At 35.8% G+C, this 25,225-nt stretch overlaps 1 protein-coding gene across 1 annotated transcript in view; it reads left to right on the top strand.

Moving 5' to 3' along the window:
- Positions 1 to 25,225, top strand: part of LOC129274174 (sushi, von Willebrand factor type A, EGF and pentraxin domain-containing protein 1-like) — an 84,619-nt gene that overhangs the window by 37,318 nt on the left and 22,076 nt on the right. The window contains exons 24-41 of the mRNA XM_064108260.1: positions 4,919 to 5,167; positions 5,600 to 5,794; positions 6,640 to 6,940; positions 9,234 to 9,487; positions 9,799 to 9,960; positions 10,552 to 10,713; positions 11,096 to 11,257; positions 12,497 to 12,706; positions 14,323 to 15,024; positions 16,387 to 16,617; positions 17,380 to 17,533; positions 18,171 to 18,326; positions 18,805 to 19,084; positions 20,001 to 20,288; positions 21,508 to 21,652; positions 22,400 to 22,520; positions 23,694 to 23,827; positions 24,321 to 24,531. Coding sequence (XP_063964330.1) covers positions 4,919 to 5,167; positions 5,600 to 5,794; positions 6,640 to 6,940; positions 9,234 to 9,487; positions 9,799 to 9,960; positions 10,552 to 10,713; positions 11,096 to 11,257; positions 12,497 to 12,706; positions 14,323 to 15,024; positions 16,387 to 16,617; positions 17,380 to 17,533; positions 18,171 to 18,326; positions 18,805 to 19,084; positions 20,001 to 20,288; positions 21,508 to 21,652; positions 22,400 to 22,520; positions 23,694 to 23,827; positions 24,321 to 24,531 — 4,117 coding nt within the window. The remainder of the gene's footprint in view (positions 1 to 4,918; positions 5,168 to 5,599; positions 5,795 to 6,639; positions 6,941 to 9,233; positions 9,488 to 9,798; positions 9,961 to 10,551; positions 10,714 to 11,095; positions 11,258 to 12,496; positions 12,707 to 14,322; positions 15,025 to 16,386; positions 16,618 to 17,379; positions 17,534 to 18,170; positions 18,327 to 18,804; positions 19,085 to 20,000; positions 20,289 to 21,507; positions 21,653 to 22,399; positions 22,521 to 23,693; positions 23,828 to 24,320; positions 24,532 to 25,225) is intronic.

Here is a 25,225-nt window from a genome sequence, read left to right as displayed (position 1 = left end):
CCTTCCGAGTTTATGTTGAGCAAATTGCATGCAACCCGCTCGTTGTATTTTTACAGGAAACTTACCACCTTAAAGATAGCAATCCTTGCTGGAGCAACTGGTCCCATAAACCTTTTTGCTCACCCGGTATTACTCGAGGGTCAGGAGTGACAACTTTGGTCAATAATTCTCAAGTCGATATTTTATCTACTTTTATTGTTTTTGATGGCTATATATTATATAACAAGCTCTCCCATAATAACTGTATTTATCATGTATACAACACACTCATTCCTCAATCTGATGAAATGGCAATTAAAGCTATTAATGCCCTTAATTGTCATATCTCCACCTGTTGCGAAGATAATATTGTGATTGTGGGTGATTTTAATTGCACTGAAAATCCTGCCATTGATCGTTTGTGCACGCTCACAGAACACAGACCTAAACTTGTTACGGCTTTGCAAAATGTTCTGAATAAATCTTCTCTTTGCGATGCATGGCGTTTTCTAAATCCAAATGAAAAGAAATTTACCTGGCAACGGCACAATCCAGCCAGTGCACATGGCTTTTCAAAGTCTAGATTAGATCGATTTTATGTACCATCGTGTCTAGTTTCTTCTATTCATACGTGTGAAATTATACCTTGTTCCTTATCTGACCACTCTGCAGTTTCTCTAACTTTGAAATTCCCAATACGAGCTAAAGGAAAAAGTGCATATTGGATTTTTAATAACACTCTTTTGGAAGACGAAAGTTACATTGATATTATTCGTCTTTTTTGGTCAGATTGGCAGAAAGAAAAAAATGACTTCCCGAATTTTGCATCTTGGTGGGATTTCGGCAAGGTTCATATAAAATCAATTACTCAAATGTATAGTAAAAATTAGTACAAAGGAAAAGGCAAGCTCTAATAGAAATTAACAAGGAGATTGATAAACTTCAGAGCGCAAAAGAATCTAGCCAACAAGATAAATATACTCTCGACGAGCATAGAAATGCATTAAACTCGTTACTGCAAAATGAAGCACGCGGAGCTCTTGTGAGGTCTCGCTTTAAATACACAAATGAAACAGACTCATGCTCCAATTTTTTCTTCAACTTAGAAAAAACGAATTACTTATCAAAAAGTATATCCCGCATTCGGCTAGCTTCGGGACGTATTTCGGAGAACCCTTCTGAGATAAAAAATCATGTTCGTGATTTTTATGAATCTCTTTACACTCGAAAGCCAACTGACAAGAGCGCCATCAATAGTTTACTTGTAAATATCAAGACTCTTGATCCGTCCTTATCAAAGGACCTTGAGAATCCAATATCTGTAGAAGAACTTGATAATGCTGTCAAGCAGCTAGGCAAAAATAAGTCTCCTGGTATCGATGGACTTACCTCTGAATTTTATCATGTCTTTTGGCCCATGCTCAAAGATGATTTTCTCGAAGTTCTTACCTCCTCTCTTGAATCTGGATTTTTACCATACTCCTTTAGGAGGGCGGTCATTACTTTACTCCCCCAAAAAGGAGACCTCGCTGATATTTCAAATTGGCGTCCCGTCTCCCTCCTCAACACAGACTATAAAATTTTTGCTAGGCTGCTTGCCAGTAGGCTAAAATCATGCATTGATCATGTTATTGGAAGAGACCAAAGTTATTGTATCCCCGGTCGTTCTATTTATGACAACATTAATCTCATTAGAGATATTTTGTTCTATGCAAACACTGATAATATCTCTTTGGCTGTATTAAACTTGGACCAGAAAAAGGCATTTGATAATGTAGATCATGTTTATTTATTCAATGTTATGAAACGCATGGGCTTTGGAAGTCATTTTATATCTTATATACGAATTTTGTATGAAGGGGCTGAAAGCCTTATTAAAGTGTGTGGATCCCTGACAGATCCCTTCCCCTTTGAGAAAGGAATACGACAGGGATGCCCTCTATCAGGGTTGCTATATACTCTCGCCATTGAGCCTCTCCTGAACTCACTAAGAGAGAACGTGTCAAATCATGCATTAAATATCCCTGCTATTAACAAACCTTGTGTAGTATCTGCATATGCAGACGATGTATCGATATTTGTCACAGCCGATGCTGGCTTTGAATTAGTTGAACAAACTTACAATATGTTTAGTCTGGCCTCTGCTGCATGTTTAAATACAAAAAAATCACAAGGCCTTTGGGTCGGCCGTTGGAAAGGGCGGAATGATAAACCCCTCAACTTTTCTTGGAATAGTGAAGGTCTCCCCTTTTTAGGAGTTCATTTAGGGAACACGTTTAATTATTCTAAACAAAACTGGATTAAATGTAAAGAAAGACTTAATAAGACTTTCATTTCGTGGTCTCGTTTATCGAACTCACTCTCTTTTAAAGGCAAGGTATTGATTGCAAACCAGCTCGCTGCATCAAAAATATTTCATGTTCTTACAGTTCTTTCTCCTCCTGAAAATGAATAAAACGAACTTCAGAATTTAATTGTGAATTTCATCTGGTCAAATAAGCGGCACTGGTTAAAGAAAGAAGTGTTGTATGAAAAACCTGACGAAGGAGGGCTGGGGCTAGCTTGTCTCCAAGCTCGTGTTCTAACTTACAGATTTTCGATTATTCAACGGTTTCTTTCCTTAAATTCTCATCCAGTAAACGACTTTATGGCTCATTTTCTGAGACAGTATTGTAAATTAGGATTTGATTACCAATTGTTCTTTACAAGAATTGATCCTAAATTTTACACAAGTCTTCCAGTTTACTATAGTGAAGTTTTGCGAGCTTGGTTGACATCAGGAGCTCGAATTGTGACACAATCCCTCTCTTTCAGCCATGCAATTAACATGCCCTTAAATAGTTTTCATATTATTGATGCAATTGATGTTGATAATTTTTTTCCGACGCGCCTGATGGCATGCGGAGTGAAACTAGTTCGCCATTTGATAAACCACTCAACTGGTCTTTGGATTGAGAGTAGCTGTCTCCAAAAGAACTTTCCAAGAGGACTTCGACAACCATCATCGCGTCTCATCGAACGTGAAACATTACTCATTCGAACTGCACTCTCTAAAGTTTTCCCTACATATTTTAATGACTCAGGCTGTCAACACAAATACTCTGATCTATTGTCTGCTCCAGTTACTCCGATCAACTTCACTCTGGCTTCTTCCGAAAATGGACTTATTGCTTCTTCTAAAGCTATCTACAGAATCTACAGGAAAGAACTAGATAATACGACAATCTCATCAAGCTCACATTGGCATGATACTGGATTTCTCGATCCATCTACAAAAGTAAACTGGCTATCTATCTATCAATTACCAACACCTAAAAAAGAGGCTGATATTCAATACAGACTCCTTCACAATATTTTACCGTCGCTCACTATACTCCATCATCTTAATACAGACATTTCTTCTTTTTGCGGATGGTGCGGAGAACCAGGAACCATTCAACATCTGTTCATCGAATGTAAAGGAATCCAACCCCCTCTCAATCTTCTTCATAGACTGTTGAACAATCTCCTCCCCTGTCTCAAACTTAATTTTGACCTATACTGGGCACTCATTCCGCATGCCAGAGGGCGTGACAGAAAGGTTATCCGCCTTGCTAATTTTCTTATTATTAGTTTAAAAAGTACTATTTATTTTATGTACCGTACCTCAAATTTCACCGATCCACTTATTATTTGGTTACATCGTCTCAAAAACAGAATACTCTATGAATTTACTTATTACAAATTATGTTCTAATATTGATGCCTTTTTACGTAAATGGTGTATGAATAGATTACTTTTTACAATTAACGAGGGCAGCATTGCATGGCTCATTTAACATTTGGTTTTATAACTCTGTGCTTGTAATCAACCTGATCTCATTTGAATGTTTATGTCAAACTATTCTTTTATTGTATACCTGACTTTTGTAATTATAATTTGTAAATAAAGTTTTCATTTGAAAAGTCAAAAAGTCTTTCTTTCTTTCTTTCTTTCTTTCTTTCTTTCTTTCTTTCTTTCTTTCTTTCTTTCTTTCTTTCTTTCTTTCTTTCACTGCGCCTTGGGCACTCTGCCGAGTGGATTAGACGCATTACAAATCCCATATATTATTATTATTATTATTTTTATTATTATTATTATTATTTACACAAGACTTGTGACCCTTCCTTGGCTATGTGTAATGGATTCCTATGTAGCTGACCTTCACCTAAGAACATCTATGTGTGTAAAGCCGTGTGTAACTTTACAAACAGCTTTATAAAACACCAACCTCAATCAGGTTAGAGATTTTCATATTGCTATTTTTTAATCTTGCCTGCCTGCAAAGTAGAGCGAGACTATAGGCGCCGCTTTTCCGACGGCGATGGCGTCAACATTGAACTCTTAACCGAAGGTTAACGTTTTTGAAATGTCATCAGAACTTAGAAAGTATATGGACCTAGTTAATGAAACTTTGGCATAAGGGTAATCAAGTGTTACTAAAATATCTGTCTAAGTTTCAGGTCACACGACTAAGGTCAAATGTCATTTCTGGTCAATGAACGTAGACCATTTTGGGGGGTATTTGTTGATTTGCTATCGTAACTTTGAAAGTATAAGTATCAGTGAACATCATAGGTCAATGAACTTTGACTAAATTGGGGGAATTATTGGAATTGCCAACATAACTTTGAAAGTTTATGGATACAGTTCATGAAATGTGGACATAGTGCAGGGATAATCGGGTATCACCGATCATCTTGGGTCACATGATCAAGGTCAAATGTTATTTAGGGTCAATGAACATAGAATTTTATTATCATTTGATTGGCGTTTTTATGAATAACTATTCGATTGTCATTTTCAAAGTCAGCACTACTGCTATATTAATCGCGTAATGCAGGCGAGACTGCCAGAGGTGCTCCATTTGTTTCACAGTTTTTATACCAAAGAATTTTTCATTTTCCGTTGTCTAATTCAGACGAACTTTATCCCGTCCTGGATTACTGTCCTAGCGACTTTGAAGTCAACACCACCACACAATTGACGGAAGTTATCTGGGATCCACCCATATTTTCGGAACCTACTGGAGATCCTTTGGAAATATCCTGCAACTATGAGAACAACATGGCCACGTTGGCTATTGACAAGGATCACTTGGTAGAGTGCACGGCAACGAACCTTGATAACTCTAAAACCACTACCTGCAGCTTCGTCATAAGCGTTAAAAGTAAGACGTAATACGTTCAAAACGAAAGCAAGGTTTGAAATTTTGGATTCGTTTAACCATGAAATTCTGTTGAAACTTCCAAGCAGTCCCGAAAAAAGTTGTGTCAAAATAAGTCCTAATTCTCGTCTTTTGATTAATCTCACAACTTCAGGGTTTTGCAGTATACAGAGAAGAAGAATTGTTCTTTCAGGTATGCCAGCCTTTCCCGACGTAAATCCTTGGCTATTTACAGAAACAATTCCTGCCGACTTGTTATAGGTTTTGGGGTGGATGGGCATTGGACACTAATATTGCCTTTAGAATTTATAGAGTGAACATACCTGACTCAAACTCGCCAATAGCTGAAATTCTCTTACGTTTTTAATGTTGAGTATCATGGTTCAGATATTTTCCCACATTTTGGACATTCACTATATGCTATTTCTTTCGCAGGAAAGCCTTGTCTCAGCTTAGATGCGCCGACGAACGGAGCTCTTGCTTGTGATGGGTTTAGTGGCGGTACATTTTGTTCAATATATTGCAACGACCAGTTTGACATTCCAAGATCACGTCTGCAAATCCCTGAGCGATACGTTTGTGGAATAACAGGGCAATGGACGCCACATGACAGTGTGCCAGACTGCACAGGTAATTTCATATCAGGGTCCCGTAACACAAAGATTAGCGATTAATCGTACGCTGGAGTTTTACGATTGATTGTACATTGTGGTCAGTGCGATCATTAGTTGAAAGAAAATGTTTTGCAATGATCACTAAGCTTTGTGTTATGGGTCCCAGACCTGAGTTCATGAGTTTTAGAATCTCTTGGTAATTTGATGAATAGAGCTTATACAAAGTTAATGAAGCAACCGCACGGAGACAATTCTAAACACACACACAAGAACATTGTAGGTGTTCATTCGAACCATTGCATCAGACGGTTAAGACCAAAATAGTCATAACCATTCTCGACATCCGTAAAAAAAAATGGCACAGTATGCTATGGTCAACATCTAAACCACATTTTGTGCTCTTAGATTGAAAAAAGTCCTAAACTTGAACAAAGATGATATTAAATGAGAGACGATCGGAGATCAGTTTAAGCTAGATATATCCAGATTAATCGGTGATTTTAGATAAGGCCCCTGATAAAACAAAATAAAAAGAATGTATTGAAAAGCTATTGAGAAATTGAAAGGGTTCTTATTAAAAAACACATGTTTTATCATTAGATATTAATACCCAGGTACAGTAGTTGTAAATGTAAATATGTTCGCTTCATGATTTTCTGTAAATTGAATTGCTTTAGTTTTGATCTTGAATAAAATAATTCTATGAAAGAAAAAAAATTGATAAAAATCAACTCAAGGAACTCTTAATCTGAGTAGGATTTAATGTCAATTCCTATACTTTAAATGTTATCAACAGGGAAAATCTACCACTATAAGATATGAATTATTTAATCAATATGTGCGTCTGTTTCTATTTCTTAGAAACAATTAATGGAAATCAAATAAAACTTCCAAGTGAGGTACATTACTACAGTGGATCATGTGGAACTGCTGAAACCAATAATGAGATCGCTACTGCATTCTTGGAAGCGTTTCAGTCTTCTTCATTTTCTAGTATCTGCACGGAGAATGCTGAATGTTCAGTTGACAACATACAAGTGACATGTGGTCCTTCCAGTGAAGTGGGCAGGCGAAGAAAGCGAGACGTGGGTCGAAGGGAGTATGGATATGCGGAAGCCCCCCTTAAAAAAATAGAGAAGAGACAAATTTCATTAGATTATGTGTGAGTAGACATTACTATTCTGAACTGGGAACATATCCCCTTATTAAGTCACCTCTCCATTTAAGTATATGGCCTACCTCCATAGGAGGAGTTTGGGACAGCATACCTCCATCAGGATTTGCAAAACTACTTACACAACTGAAAAGAAAAAAAAATTGCTAAGATTTTCGTGATTATTTCTTATTAGAGAATTCTATCAAAGAAAAATTAGATAGAAATAGCGCTTTCCCGGCTAAAATTCTGATCACAAGAAAAAACAAACGAAGTGAGAGAGTGTGTTTGTGGGTGAGTGTGTGTTTGTATGAAGGGGATCCCATGTCGGTGCACCTAAAATTTAACTAAAGATTTAGCATGAATTTCTTTTCATTTCCAAAAATAGTTGATAACGTTCATTATTCTTATGAGTAAAGTGTGCCAAAAGTCTCGTAAACTTTTGACAGAAATATGTTTATTTTCTTGGTAAGAACCTCGGCTAGTCATTTTTAGATTGAACACAAAAATGGTGCCCAATGTCTGCGCACCTATTGACTCTACACACGATTCGCTGATTTTGATGAGACAGGCTGTATTTTGAGGCTGTCACATTAAATCCCTAAAATTCAATATTTTGTCCACCATTTTGAGTCAGATTTTTTATTGAACATCTGTTTATGTATTGCAGGTGTGAGATTTGTGGTCGTTGCGGGTCTTCTAAATATTAGAATCGCGCAGATACGCGTATGCACTGAGCAGACTTGGGCCACCTTACCATATAATATATATAAATATATATATGTATACATACATATATATATATATATGTACATGTACAGTTGAAGCCAGAAGTTTACATACATCCAGAAATACAAATAAAAGTTGACACTTGCCAAACATCATAAAATTCACTGTATCTTATAAAATATTTGTGCTATCGTTATGAATTTGATACCAAACAAATGAGTATGTCATGCCCCTTCATCACATTGCTTTATCATCAGGAGCTGAAAAATATTTAGGTATCATTTTTTCCCAAAAAATCTTCATATTTTAGACAAATTAGAAATGAAAACCTGACAAAACGTTTCATATTTATGCTAGTTACTTCTCAACACAAACATTTCAGATTACACTTTTTGTTCAGTGGTGACATATCATGATAAACATGACATTTATATATTTCTATGAAACGATATTTGAAAATATAATAACAAACAATAGAATACATTTGGCACTCATACTACTTATTTTTCTTCAAAGAAAATTCCACCTAAAATATACTTTAATCCCAACGGCATCCAAATCATGTGAAAGAGCTTAATATGCTCTTTCATTTCATCCCAGATTTGTCATTGTAATATTTATATTTCTGAAGATATAGTCAATTTTACGATGTTTGGCCTCAACTGTATATTTATGGTACGATATTACATTCCGCGCGTTGGATACAGATGACACAAATGAGACAAAGAGGTAATGCATTGTAATTCCAACAAAGTTTATTTCCAAGTATTCTCCAAATTTTCGTCGCAAACCCACGTCTTTGTGAGGGATACAAAACTCATAGTCACGATATAATCTTACATTTATACATGTATCGAAATTCTATGTGTTGATTTTTATACACAGATACACAAGAAACACATAGTACCTAGAATATTGAATGTTCCAACGAAGATATTTATTCTTATAAATAACACTTTTTCGACAAAAACACGCTTTTTCAGTGATACACGAACAAGACAAGGTTCAAATGAATGTTTATATACGCACTAGCGTACAGATGGGGAGGTGGCCTGGGACATGCACCCTAAAATTTGTCATGATCTAGAAAAAAGGGAGAAAACGGAAGGAAAAGGGAGTTAAATATAAAAATCTATATCACAAATGATATTTTTTATTAAAAGTAAAACGAATGCTCACAAATATCATTAGGTACCCTAGGGTATCCTGTCCAAAGGCCCTAATTAATCACATATTCACAACTTCATACCTTGTCAAATAACATTATTTAAACATAAGAAATACTCTAATCATCTGCTTTCTAGTCAGGCGCTCAGTATTTACATGTACATTGGAGAAGGGTAATATTCACGCTTTATGCTTGAGAGGTTTATAAGCGGAATGGCTAGCCTTGGTAAATGAATTTTTTTTTTTTTCATCGTTATTATTATGATCAATATCACTAATATTATTCATTTTTATCAATATTTTTATTATTGTTATTATTATTTTCATTTTTTGTCATCATTGATTATTATTTTTTTTATTATTATTTATTATTGTTATTAATTATCATCTTTATCATTATTATTAGATTTACTGTAACGTGTACCATTGGACATAAACTGACTGTCCCTGAAGGGCAAGACTCTTTTAATGCAGTGCTGGATACAGAGGAAAGTTTAATGGATGTTTTTGAAACCCTTGTCTCAAACGGCGACTTGGACCTTAATGTCACTACTGTGGATGGTATCCAACTTGACTTAGATGAATCTTCTGTCTCATTCGAATATTCAGAACTGGTGTGCGACCCTCCCTACACTGCAAACAATGACGACTATCTCTGCGGTATTCATTTATTTCCATTTATTTCTTGTCATTTTGAGAGGAATTGTTGAAATAAAAAAAAGTTGGCATTCCTGTGAACTTATGGATTTGTTTGGCATTTTTCCTTTTACGATCGACATTTTATTAACAAAATTCCTGTTGTCTTTTTCACAAAAGGCGAATTAATTTGACAGTTTATTTTTAGACGAGCGCAATTCCTCCCATGAAACATAATGTCCTATTACCACTTGTTCAAATTGTAATATAATCAATTTTTCACTGGAAAAAATCCTTTGCAGGTAATTTGTATTTTGTATTTTCATAATGTGTAGTACCATGTGGAAGGGGTTTTTATTACGACAATGAAACTCAGGAGTGTCTACAGTGTGAAGTTGGGGCCTACCAAGACGCCCATGCCCAGTTCACATGCCAACAGTGCCCTGAAGGACAGTCTACACTCGGTATCGGATCCAAAAACCTGACTCAATGTAGAGGTATATATTTTACCTCATTTTCACTATTTGCCTTCTGTTTATTAACAGTAAATAAATAACATATGCGTCTTAATTATTAAGTCCAGAATATATAACTATTTACAAATATATATTCACAGGCAACCCCCCCCCCCTCCCCCAACACACACACACACCCCCACGCACCCATCCTTACACACAATAACACATTTGACTACCAGGGGAGGAAAGGGGTGAAAAATTTTTTTCTGATTATTGTATCAAAATTCTTCACAATTAGTGATTTTTATTTAAGGGTCAAACCAAACAATTACTAGCTCGCTTCGCTCGCAGATTTATAGAACTTTTGTCCCATACATCATATCTGGCACCCTAAAAGTTGTCACTCATCATGCTAGTGCCAGTAGCATCTTGGAAACATTGCCCCCTCGAAGCGCAACTGCTTAATCGTCACTCATCGTCACTCATTTTAAATCAATAATTTCGTCTACCGGCAACCTTCGGTCCTTGATGTTTTGTTTTTCATTGTACACTTTACCTTGAATCTATGTACACTGTAGCTTAGTTTCTATAGTTGCAGTGATATATTCCTTTATATATATATATATATAGATATTTGCCAGCCTGGCCAAAGCTCTGACTCCGGACTAGCACCATGCTACCTTTGCAAGATAGGTAGCTACCAAGAGGAATTCTATTCCACCGAATGTGTTACCTGCCCCAATGGCATGTCAACTGAAAGCAAAGGTTCGCAGTCATCCCTAGACTGCATTGGTAGGTATTGCGTAATAGTTACATATGTTTATTTGCCGATTCTTTTTGACCCAATTTCAACATGCTATATAAACTAACTTAAATTTGTAGACCAACCATGGACCTACACATGGACCAACACATGCCAACAAAAGAATACATGGTATACCATAAAACCTCTTCCCTCTTCTTCGCCATGGAAATCTTCAGAAGATACAAAAGAAATGTGTTGACTAATAAGTCACACCTGCAAGCTATGAGGTTGACCAAATCATATTAATCTCCATTAAAAAAACTAGGTTTGCAAGCTTATGCTGTAGAAAAAAATCTTTGTTTTCAGACGTGGGACATATGCACTTAGCTTGTCTAAATTTTTTCTTGCTTCATTTTTTGTATTATTTAGAGTATTGCAGAGCTGGAGAGTATTCCCCATCAGGATTTGTTCCTTGCACGCCTTGCCCTAATGGTACTTACCAGAGTGGAACTCAACGAAGTCAATGTCACGAGTGTCCAAGTGAAACTACGACACTGCAGACAGGTTCCACTGATGCATCCATGTGTGTTGGTATGAACTGCATCTTAACATGAGATTTACATTTACTTTTAATATTTTATGTTATCCAATTTGGTTGCTCATACCTAATTTTGATGTATATTTATAACGGACAGCTGGATAATTCCGATTACCTTCTCTGTTTTTCAAAAAAGTATTTCACCTCAGGAGTAGATTTTAGGAGATGCGGTGTTAATTAATCCATCGCTTTGGCATGGTTAAGTATAAACTAAATAATCTGGGGGCTTTCAGAATTATGAGAGAGCTTGGGCGAGGATATGTGGGATAGGGGAGAACTGGGACAACAACGCTAACTTGAAAAAAAATGCTTGAATCCTTTTCTACCAGATATATTCCGTTTTGAAATCTTTGAATTAGGTTACAATTCTTGGAGCTGGAGGTCTCACCTCAGATTTAAACAAAAAATGAGAGGAAATTTACAAATTAAACTAATGCTTAAACTGAAACCGATAACCTTGCCATTGCGAGATCTAGAACTATCCCGCTATGCTACGTTTTCTCGAGCCATTGAAAGTTACTTTAAAGCGGTATGGTATGGTTCGTGTTTAGGAATATATGGGATGTGTAGTATTGGACGGAATAAACCCTTTTCTGATGCCAGTAACAATATGAGGATTTACAAGTCAACCGTGCTCCAGTATATGAAATAGGGGCCGTTAACTATTTCAAAGAGGGGGTGCTGGTTTGGAAAAAAAATAACAAGGAAAAAAAAGAGGTTATCGCAAAAAAAAAATGAAGGTGATTTTTGGTCAATTTTTTTTCTTTTTAGTATACCAGCCTGATTTCCAGGGGATGCTGCCTACGGTGTATAACACACGCAGCACCCCCTAGACAAATTTTGGGGTGCTTCAGCTACCCCGATTCCAGGCGTCATGCCCTACCATGCCTGAAGTAAGCGATATAAATATCATCTTGCTTGTTGGTTTTTCCCTAAAACTCGCTAAATTTGTTAAACCTGAACACATCTCTATATTATTTGGTTCATGGTCGACAGCAGTATTTTCGCTATAATAACTTGGACTACATTCAAACAATGTGAAAGGGAACCCAGAATGCTGATATTGAAATATATCGATATTGTAAGAGTTTGTTGATTTTTTAATGAGTGTTGATTGTGCAACTTTTTCAGCAGGTTTGACCATGTAGGCCCTGCCCCATGCTTCTTGTTTGATCGAGAAGGGTGTGTTACATATTATAATCAAGCACCAACATTTCCTTTTTTTCTCACAGATATTGATGAATGTGGAAGCAGCCCGTGTCAACATGGTGCATCCTGTGTTGATGGAATCAACTCTTTCACATGCATATGCACTGAAGGTTATAGAGGACAGTTGTGTGAAGATCCCATCCTGTGGTGCGACTCCGGTCCTTGTCTCAACGGAGGAACGTGTGTGGATGAAAGTGATCAGTTCTCATGCACTTGTGCTCTTGGATATACAGGTATGATACATGACCACCTATAGCTCAAAAGCGAAAATTAGTCGCGAGGGAAAGTTTTCTGTAAATATCAAGAATATTTTTCTTCTACAAAATCGCAACTAAGAAAACTATTTAATGTAGAAGCATTTATCATTTAATGTCTGATTTCAAATTATGAATTTGTGTTATAAACAAAGGTTCATAATAAAAGAATTCTGTAAAGACATTTCCTCGAGCTGCCAATGAATATCAAAGTGTTTGCTAAGTAAACAAGCTTCTTGCTTCACCCCAAACTACTCTAATGATATGAATCTTGTCTTAGAACATAATTTGTATTAAATGTCAACAAAATATATACTACTCTAAAGGTGAGGAACTTCTCAAAAACTATTGTAATACAATCTTTATACTCATTTTGGCTGACCCTTTTCGGAGAATAAGCTGGTTGTCATACATTCTTCATTTGTTGTCCATATTTATAATCTCTCTTTGCGTTCCCGGAAGAAAATCTAACTGCCAAATAAACCTTTTATTGTCAAAAGTATGTCAAATAAAAAACATGGAATAATGATTTACCTTTCCGAATCCGAATCTTGTTTATGTTCAATTGATAATATCATGTTGCATTTTATTTTAAAGGTGAGTATTACAGTTTTTGTTTTCATTAAATTTAAAATCTTGAAACTATTCTCTTTAGAAATTGAAGGGGAGGCAAATATATTTAACATGTAAATATCTTTTTCACACTGCAGTGTTGTTGAGCGCTTAGAGACTTCTGATAGAATGTTTAGCGCTATATGAGCAATAATTATTATTAACATTATGGCTATTACTTTCATTATCATTATTATAATTTATATTATTATTGTTATCACAATTATTATTACTTGGAATACCAAATTATTAGTATTATAATGGTGTATTATATCGACTATACCGTGGCCTAGTACACGTTTTTCTGCCATCCCAAGACAAAAGGTATCAAATGTGATTTTTTTTTTCTTCAAAATTTTGAATTTTTTAATGGTTTTATGATTTGTATGCTTTATATGACCCCAAAGGGATTGAAATCATAACCCCTCCCCCTCCCCAATTTCTTAAAGATAATTTAAAGTAGTTGCAGTAAACACTGATTTCACGAGAAAGCCAGTAAAACCAAGGTTAAGTATAACTATATCATCGTGGATCTAGATTTGGTACAGTTACATAAACTGAACTTTGAGAAATCTCGAAATCTACGCTGAAAAATGTTCACACTGAAGATCACCAACACAGATAAGCGCACGTGGGACAGTGTAGTATTATTGCTTTGAACGTCGGCCCGACGCTTGACCCGAATCCCGTGCATATTTGCTAATTTCTCAGCAATTGCACAATTTCATCCAGAATCCTTTGGCACATATTTTTCATTTATACAAACAGACACTTTGGTGGTCAGTTCATTGGATTCTGTACGAACTCATTTTGAAATCGTTACCACAACTGGCATTTATCTTTAAATATAGACGTTTAAACCTCGGTATATTCAAGTCTATATACTTCGACATTAAAAGTACCTCATTTACTTAAAACTCATTCTGCTGAGCTGCTTCTTTTTGTCATGGGAATGCGGCATTATTCTGTTTTAATTTTTACAGGCAACGTATGCGAGACAGAAATAGACAACTGCGATCCACCACCATGTGCGAATGGTGGAACCTGTAGGAGCAGCATAGGTGAATTTGATTGTTCTTGCCCATTTGGATTTGGTGGTGAAACCTGTTCAGACGAAATAGATTACTGTCTAAATAATCAATGTGAAAATAATGGAAGCTGCATAGTCTCTGAACTTGCATTAGGTGGTTACTCCTGCCAGTGTAACGCAGGGTATACAGGGTCGACATGTTCTATTAACATTGATGAATGTAAAAGTAGCCCTTGCTTACATGGCGGCGATTGCATCGATGGTATCAACAGTTTTACCTGTACATGCACAACTGGATTTACCGGTCTGGAATGCGAAACAGACATTGATCTGTGTGCTGATTGGAACTGCCAGAATGGTGGTACATGCAAGGATCTAGGCGACAGCGTAATCTGTGCATGTGATGAAGCCTATGCCGGGCAGCACTGTGAAGAAGTTAGAACAGCTTGCAGTGACTCCCCCTGCAGAAATGGAGGAACGTGCTCAGCTGTTGACAACACAACATTGGCATACCAATGCTCCTGTACTGAGGGATACATAGGACAAAGGTGCGAAACCAAAGTGAATTATTGTCAGCCAGATCCATGTCGAAACGGAGCAACCTGTGAGGACGAATCTGTTAATTATATCTGCCATTGTCCTGTCGGTTATCAAGGTATGTGACTTACATAGTGAAAACGCTGTTAAAGATTTTATACAACGCTGTGTACTATATCAACCTTACAGAGTTAAAGCAGATGAACACAGCAACTCAGGAGACTTGATAATTATAAACTTTACAAGAATTTATTGAGTAATTTTTTACTATTTTGAGGGACATTACTGCAGAGGGCGCCCTTCTTGGCAGAGGGCGCCATCCGTTTTTGTAAGCTACTATTTTCCTTTGATTTAAACATTGATACATTATTTAATGGTAATGACGAAATACTGCGTTTTTTTCGTTGGGATACCGAGCATTAGCATCGACTTCCCCCAAAGAATCTTCATTTTCTTCAATATCTCACAAAACAGCAACATCAGTATTTGTTTTTATTGGGGGGGAGGCTTGAAAGAGGCACATAAAATATAAAAAATATTGAGAAATATAATAGTTTTGAGCGGTCTCGAAAAAATATAAAATGCTTAATATCAATATCTCAAATTGTGCAAAATGTAGATATTGCTTTTTTCTATGGGGAGGCAGATAGGGTGATCTGATTTTAAATAATAAAAAAGTACAAAAGAAGTATTTCAATCTCACCAAAAGATTAGGAAATCTACTTCCGTAGATTTTGATTTTGATTTGGAATAAAAGCGGTATTCGAAATAACGCGGTATGGCGATAATTTATATTCAAAATAATTTAAAGGAAACGTCAAATATCAAGAAAAGAAATCACACTGGCATGACGTCTATAGAGTGATGTGATTTCGAATAAGAAAAAAATTGAAAAGTATTTTGATCTAATTAAAGGACTGGGAAATTTATATTGGCTTAATACAAATAAGAATAAAAATGAAAGGAATAAAAGTTAGTTTAAAGGAGTGAAAAGAGTTGATACAAGGAAAAGAACATTACTGGAAAATTGCAACGTGGGAACGAATTGATTACATTTCTTACATCTATTTACCACTTTTCAAATAGGTCATGCTTACAGGAAAATTGTCAAATTGGCGACTTTAAAATGGCCCTGCAGACGCCATCGGTATGATTGGCAGAATTTTAGAAGTTTTCAAAACGTGATTTTGTTCGTATAACATCTACTTTGTTAAATTTAGTTCAAATCACCCAAAGGGCACAGTTCGCGTACATGTATATTATGTCGCTATGTCACCCCACTATAAAGTTGTATTTCATACGTTTTAAAAGGAAAAGTTCATTTGACATGAACATTTGTATCTTTCGAACAGCGGTTCAGATGATTCTCGTGATAATTTGAAGTTAGAATTTGTTCCTCGCATCCTTTTGCTCTTCTTGTCATCTATTAAAGCTGTCATGATATGAGTACAAGGAATATGCAAATTGTTATATGTTAAAGGGGAAACCTGTTCTGAAGTAATACGACGGTGTGATGACACTCCATGTGGACTGAATGCAACTTGCATTGAACAGACTGATTCCTTCGCGTGCCTATGTGATGTGGGTTACACTGGACCGAGATGTGAGGACGTGCTTACCTTCTGCGATGCACAAAACCCTTGTCTAAATGGAGCGACATGCAGCGGAGATTCGGATACATATGAGTGTCAATGCCCACCTGCATACTATGGTAGGGAATATTGACTGCGTTAACTCATTATATAAACACACTCTCTACAGTAGTCTTATGTGAAAGCAAAAATTTTTAATCTGTTTACATTGACTGTAAATATTCACAGTGATGAATTAAATCATGTCTTAACTTTGGTAAATCATCAATAATTTAATACAACATCGGGTATGTGTCCTCAGAGACGAGACCTAAATAATGTCACAATGGTAAATCCCAGAGTTTCTAATGTGAAAATTACAGGATAGATACAAAAAAAAGTAAAATTGCTCAATTTTTCATGATTTTGTTGTCTGAATTGGATAATGATAAAACTATTGACTTGCTCTTATTTCGGGGATATATTAGATATATTGCCCTTGAAAGAACCATATTGGCCTCGCTTGTCTAAAGACTATATAGGGTCAATGTGATTTGATTGCAAGCGATATGGTTTGATGTGCCCTTCAAGGCTAGTCAGTATTGTTTAATTGTATGTTAGTGTCAGATTACAATCGTCGATTATACCTGTACACGACATCCGTTGACGGGCATCCATTTATTCAATCAATGTTAAAATTACATACTTGCCAGCTATTCAGATGTCGTTTGAGTTCCTCAGAAATGCATTCAGCATATTTAGATGGAATGTGCCCTTTAAACAGTTTGTCTTATTGTTTATCGATGTTGTTGTTGGTGTCATTACTATTGTATCACATGACCACGATGCTCGGTGTCAGCCCATCTCCTGTTGAGGTTATCTATAATTATGTTTTACTACAGGTACGTTGTGTGAACACTTGAACGACCCTTGTGCTAATTCGCCCTGCCTGAACGGTGGTTCATGTGTAAAGGACCAGCTATCTTATCAGTGTGACTGTGTGCAGGGATTTGAAGGAATACACTGCGAAGTTGATCAAGATGAATGTAACAGCAAGTAAGTGAATGTTCTACAAATGTTTTAAAGGCAACCTTTAAAAAAATGCGATTCGCAAGGATATTCAAGTAGTACATCATATAACAATTGAGCTTGATCATTGACAATGGTTTTTTTTTTGCAAATAAAATGTTAATGATCCATCAATATTGGTCCTTTTTATCAGTTGTCCCTCAAATAGGCAGGTTGCTAGATGGGGAACATGCAAGTTCTAGATTATGTAGCAATATTTTTCCACATTTCAAAATGAAGAGAAAAATAAATCAACAAAATCCTCGATTGTGTATGATTCGTCCCGATTTAGGAATGATTGTTTTTATCCCTGGGGTTCTACATCGAATTGATGTCTTAACTAAGAAGGCACCACCTATCCATATTGTATGATTTATCGCCCTTTCGTTCACATTGGTCATCAGTCTTTTAGTTTTAAAAGTCTTGGAAGTGAACGTGGGGGATATATGCATGCAAGTATAGTTAGGATTCAGTGATTATAAGTATTAATCGCGCTAGAGACGTAAAAAACAAACATGTCGTTTTCAGAACGACATTTACTATTTGTTACAATACTAATAGCACGGGCGGATACATAGTTACATAAATCTGTGTATTATTTTGTATTCCTAAACAAACATTGCAGTCCATGTGAACAGGGAAGTTGCACTGATGGTCCAGGTTCCTTTAAGTGCGAATGTGTTGCTGGATACTCTGGAGTCACCTGTTCTGAGGATGTCCTGTGTAGCCCAAATCCTTGTGAAAATGGAGGAAACTGTGAGAACCTAAAAGTGAAATATCGGTAATGTAAAACGAAAAAAGAAATTTTCACATTATTATTCATTATTCGCATATTTCCAGATTAGCAGTGGTGTATGTAATCAATGTTTTGGTCGGGAGTTATAGAGCTCTGCGACATTGCACGGTTCCAAGATAATGAGCTTATAAGATATTCTTGATGACGAGTTTTAGGTTTGATGTGGGGACTTGATTATTTTCCCCGAACATGATCTAAAAACATTGGGCCATCTTCTGAGACAGTTGATAATTCTGAAAGCATGAAGGAACGGAGTGTGTTTGCATTTGGTCAACGATTTATTCAAATCAAGTATTGTTTTCCTGAACTATATATATATATATATATATATATATATATATATATATATATATATATATATGTATATATATATATATATATATATATATGCAAACGTATACACTGATAATAGACCTACGAGGGCAGCTGCTACCAATGTGAACACTGTATCTTTTCTTTTTAGGTGTGAATGTGCCTCAGGATTTTCAGGTACAACATGCGGGAGGCAAATAGATTACTGTCGAAAGAGACCATGCGTACGTCAGAATACGGAACACTGTGAGAATCTAGTTGGTAGTTACCTCTGCACCTGTAAGACTGGATTCTCAGGATCACGATGTGAGACAGAGATCGATGAGTGTGCAGAGTCACCATCCCCGTGTCTGAATGATGGAAGCTGCATCAACCAATGGGGGAGTTTCACGTGCCAATGTCAACCAGGCTTCACGGGTGACCGATGCGACGTAAGTATCGTGATTCCATTGCGTTATCTTTCATTTATTCCCTTGCCAAACGAAATGGAATAATCTGAGCACGTTCTGTTGGATCATTTTCAAAGGCAATACAATTGGTACCATGAAATTTACAAATGATGCTGAGTAATAAAACATTTTTTTACTCGCACTCTTAAAGATCATATGTTGAAATTAATAGAAAATGTATCAAAATGAATCGAATTGGGCGAAAATGTAAGATATGGGCTGTTTGAATACAAGATTAACATGAGTCTGGTGTCATGTTTGGGTACGGGAGTGTGTGTCATTGTATATGGTGGATGGATGGGTCTTATGCGTGCTTAGGTGTTGGATGTGTGCACATAAGTTTTACATTTTTCACAATTTGTTTTATTCTTCACCAAGGGACTTGCCGACATTTACGACAATCCGTATATTGTCTTGCAGTCAGTCATGCATGCAAAGATGCATTAAAAAACGGGACCGAAAATGCAAAAAGGGTAGCTTAACTAAGATTTGTCAATGAACTCCATGACTTAATATCTGTTTTAAGAAAATTACAATCTGATTGGACACAAACACACACACACACACATATATATATAGTGTGTGAAAGAAATGGATGAAGAGAACATATATATATATATATATATATATATATATATATATATATATATATATATATATAAGAAACAAATGAAGACTTAATAGAAACGCCGTGAGGAGACATAATCTTCCAAATTTTCGGTCATAGCCCTTCTTCAGGAATGAATTTATTAAATTCAAAATATATATATATATATATCTATATATATATAAATATATATACCTAACTTGTTTCATTAGTATTCTTACGGTGTTACATGTGGTTTCAATTACTCGTAAAAAAGGGTTTGCCAAATTATTTATTTCTTTTCTGTGGAAGGTCAACATCGATGACTGCGTCAATCGCAATTGTGAAAATGGAGGAACTTGTATTGATGGGACCAATAGCTACAGCTGCCAATGCACTCAAGGATCCTATGGATCACATTGTCAGCTGAAGTCGACACTGTGTGATAACGACCCTTGTCACAATGGAGGTGTGTGCATTCTCAATGAAGATGGCTTCCACTGTGAATGCCTGTCTGGTTTCAACGGGGAAACCTGTGAATATAACATCGATGACTGCGAAAATCATCTCTGTGCTCATGGCTCTACGTGTCAAGACCAGGTAAACTAATGTCTGTATTTCACCAGGAAATAGCGATTAGGGCCATTATTGGTCACGTGTGTGACCGAAATTATAACAAATCCTGACTTCAATTTAGTTATAAATCTGAAAAAAATTGAGATTTATGATGATATATGATGATTTTGAAAGCTTAATTACATTTTGAAATTGGAATTTCACAGGAATTTCAAAATAAAATTTAACTTTTTCTGTGTGAAGTCACACACGTGACCAACTTCTATTGAGCTCTGACCTTGAATCTGCATATTGGAGACAGCAAAAAATATTTCCAAATGATAGCTGACTAAAATATGTTAATGTTCTATAACCTTTGAATTACTAAATCTCTCAAATTTTTTTTTATTTATATCTAATTAAAGTCAAGATTTGTCATAATTCCGGACACACACGTGACCAAGAATGGCCCATTAGTGCTTTTATTAATGCGATAAGGTTCACAAAAAGGGATGGAGGGAAGGGGTCAGAGCAGATGAAGAGAAAAGGTCGAAAGGAAAGGGCGTGAAAAATCAAAGTTATTCATTTATTTGACTGACTTAATTGAGTGATTGGGGCGTACGCCTTATTCAAAATGTGATTTATTATTTTGGTATTTGTGAGCTTACATGTAACTGGAAACCACAAGCATCACCTGCAAGCTAAATAATATTGAGATGACTAGATACCAATACATAACAGGGCCCCAAAATTGAACCCGAAAATTCGAAGGCATATACTAGTACACTACATGTTATGACGGTAAAATGAATAACTTTCAAGTCAGTCTAGTATTTTTTTATTTCGTAATTACGAACTTTATTGAAGAACATAAAAATGGTTGCAGTATAAAAGACTTTTAATGCATCCATAAAGAGATACATAGATCAAGTAGAATCGGTCATGAAAAAATCATGGACTTCAAGTCAATAGTCTTTAATTCCATTATTAGAAAAAAGGTGTGATCTTTAATTGTTTTAGTCGTCCATGGCTTATTTATTGTCAAAAAAATTATTTTCAACGTTCGGCTATTTTCTTCATGCTTTTGTGCAGGTGATGATATAATGTTTTTTCTAAAACAACGAAGAGGTATAAGTAAAACGAAAAAAGAAAAAAATCTTTGTACTTTTTCGGAATTCATAAGACTTTATAGCAAATATTGACGAATTGATGTGGTCATGATGTTAACGTTTTCAATGGTAATTTTTCTTACTTTCTGATACAGTGGAATAGCTACCGCTGTATATGTCCATTAGGTATAACTGGAAAGCTGTGCGACCAAGAGATTGATGATTGTCTCTTGAATCGTTGCCAGCATGGATCGACCTGCATTGATGGAAGATCAAGTTTTACATGCATCTGCGCAAGTGGTTAGTCTTTATTTGTCAATTTTCTAGACAACACTTAAACATAAATTAATCGCAAATATAACAGATGACCTGTCATTATGAAGCTTAGGGTGTGTTCACTCATTTTGATTCCTAATGCGCCCGTGAGTGAGTAAAACAACCTGAAGAAAAGATATCGAAAAAAATCGGCGAATGGTATTACAATATCAAGAAAAAAAAACCCACATGTACCCGCCTTTCCATATCTGTTCGCTATAATAACAATCCAAGAAAATGATCAATGAACAATACAGTTACGTAATGGATAAACAATGCAATACACAGAATACAGTATATGTTTATTGAACTGTCGCTTTGCATAGGCTACCTAAACAGTGAAACTTAGCGTTAGGACAAATAGTTTTTAATTAATTTAGATAATTACACAAAATGCCATCTTGAGAACATTTTCTTTAAGATGGATGAACAAAGAAAGAAATATCGCCACTAATATCTAAAAAAATTTCACTCACTTAAAAGCTTAGTCTGAAGATAAGACTTGTTCATTGACTGAGAGACAGGTTGAGGTAAGATGGAAAAGGGGACGCGTATTTCCTTTTCCTATTTTATTTTGTCCTATACTGGTTATCTCTTTTAACACATTAAAAAAAAGTATTTAAAAAAAAAATAAATAAATAAAGTAAACTCACAGCCTTTTGATTGTCATTACAGAGAATATTCTCATCATCATCCTTATTTTTTTCTATACTTGTTTTTTTTTCCATGAAGGGTTCACTGGGAAGATGTGTGAAATTGATATTTTGGAATGTTCGTCTTCCCCTTGCCACAACTTTGGTGAATGCCTAGAAGGAACAGACAGGTTTGATTGCCAGTGCCCTGAAGGTTACCAGTAAGCATTGTCCAGTTATCTCGTACTTAACATTTTGCCGTTATTTGTCCATCAAAACTCGCATTTTCCACTTTTGATGATCTATCTATTTCTGCTATTTATACAGGGTGGCACATATCAACCAAATTTGCGGTCTTCCATGAGGCCCTGTTAAAACACTACAAATATGAGTCATAATATACAAACTACAATACAGTAATAATCGATTTGTATAAAAATATACAAGCAAACAAACATAACGAAGTTTATTGTTATCCTTGTGAATTATATTCATTTGACAAACATTCTTGATGATTCAAATCAAATGTGTGTATTTCATTTGAATTAAGAATTTAGATTAATTTTTTGTGCTCAGTTCTCATAGTACTTTTTAAAGCGACTCTTGAATCTACGTAGTTATGTATAGGCTCTTATGATCGTTGTATCCCTTAGCTTTCTTCTCTTCTTTTTATCCCTATTGTTATTTATCCTCATTATCCGTCTTCTAGGTAAGGAGATGGATAATGACTTGTAGAGAGTACTATGGGGGGTGAGACTCCTGGAAAAAAAAAACTTGGTTGGTTTGTTTGGGCTTTTTTTTATTAAACCAGAGAATTCTGGTGTTAGCCACTTTTTTCATTACCACGACAGAACATAGCCTTTAATTTATTTTGTATTCTCTTTTTAAACAATAATGTTCCAGGTATTCTATTTGCTGTATTTGTTTGAAATTGACGGATGAATAAGAAGCTTGTATCTATCAGATATTCATTTTCATCAGTATCAGTAACTCACCTGTACTTGCAAGACTTAAATCATCTTGATAAATCATAGCCCTATGATCTTTGTAGCTTACGGTATCATCGTTGATTTACTTACCAATTTCAATCGCGGGTGTTAATGCCCAATATAAACGTTGTTTGGAATTAAAACACATGGTTCAAGCACGTCGCTCTGACAATTGATGTCTAAACTTTTAAGTTTGTCTAAACAATAGCTGTTACAGTGAAAGAGCGACGGGCTTGAACAACGCGTTTAAAATTTTGGTGTCAATGGGCAGCTGGCGCCGCGGCAGCATTTTCGGATGTCAAAAGGTGCCCTCTGAATCCAGGGATCATGCACCTTTGTTATACAAAGAATTCATGGAAGTTAGCTGCTTGTACGATGATTTTATATGTATCTCTCGCCTTTCAGTGGTACAACTTGCGAAGAACTTGTAAGTTATTGTGTGTCAAGCCCATGCAAGAACAATGGAACCTGCACGGACGCCTTCAGAACTTATATCTGCACATGTCCCCCAGGGTATACAGGAGACAAGTGTGGAACAGGTACAATCAGTGGCGGACCGTGACCCGGAGGAGACAAAGCATTGGAGGGGCACAGCATTGTTCACAAACAATACAGTGCCCCTCCAATGCTTTGTCTCCTCCGGGTCATGGTCCGCTACTGGGTACAATATTCATATCTTCATTTGCACAAGCACTGTGTTCTTTAATACAAAACTTACGTTCAGTCAGCCATTTTCATGTATAAAGGCTGTGTTTCATGGCCAGTTTGTTTTCGAACGCGGAGACAGTAAAAAGGGGGAAATCTCACCCAATTCACAAGTAATTTAAGCCTGGATGACAACATAATACTTTGTATTAAGCGCAGGAGAATGTAGCTGCGCTAAATTAATGGTGCTATTATTTAATTTTTCAATTTGAAATGCATATTAATTCCCATGGTAGGTAAATAGTGTCTGTTCATTACAATATCTTCAGTTGTTTATAATTGCCATGATGTTTATTGATAATGAAATGTGTTACTTTTATAACCCAGTTATTCCTGACAACTATGACCTTAAGTTGGATCACCAAACTTCGTCGACCCTATTTTCTGCTGATGTGAGCACCGATTCGGAAAATGTAACTGTATCTCTGTGGGCTACTGCAGAGATTACATCATCCCACAGTCGACTCCTTAGTTTTGGGTTGGAGACTCTACGGTTTGGCATTTACAATCCTTGTAATGTCATGTTCATAGAGGCAACGTAAGTGACTGTCTTAGAATTCTACATTTGCGACAAATAATAAGTACGGTATGGATAATGTTAGAATATTACATTATTACTTAATTAAATATTAATAATGAATGCATGGCTGCTCATAAAAATGTATCATAATATGTTGATTTTTGAGCGCTTTCTTTCGACATACTACTTGCCAATTATTAGTGCTCATGACCAATTACAGGAGGCCAGTGAAAGGTTTGCATATGTGGTTTACATGTGTCTGTTCTAAACATTATATACAAAGAAAACATGTTAGTTTAATCTGAATTCTTTCACTCCAGCACTTGTATTTTCTTTTGTTATTCATACTGTATTGATTTTTTTCCTCCAGAGCAAACATCACAAATATTCATGATATAACGAACATGTAGTATGATTCAAATGGCGTTGGAACTTTAAAAAATGTCTAACATACAACATAAAATAAACATTGGAAGACTGCTGTATATTTACAAAAACAAGATCATTCAGGCGGTTGGCCATTGGGAAGAAATTATATTTCATTTTAGTTTCTCTGTATGAATAAAATTATAGGCTAATTAATTCTCTGTATTATTGATGGTTATCTCGAAATTTACATATTTAAGACTAGTTATTAATAACAAACGGTCGGTTAGATATTACATGGCATGTTGGTCAGTTCACTCCCCATTAATTACCAAAAACGCATGTA

This window comes from Lytechinus pictus, chromosome 13 (assembly GCF_037042905.1).
Source record: "Lytechinus pictus isolate F3 Inbred chromosome 13, Lp3.0, whole genome shotgun sequence".
Lineage (NCBI taxonomy): Eukaryota > Metazoa > Echinodermata > Echinoidea > Temnopleuroida > Toxopneustidae > Lytechinus > Lytechinus pictus.
Note: the sequence above shows the minus strand (reverse complement) of the source record. Positions and strands in the feature narration are given on the sequence as shown.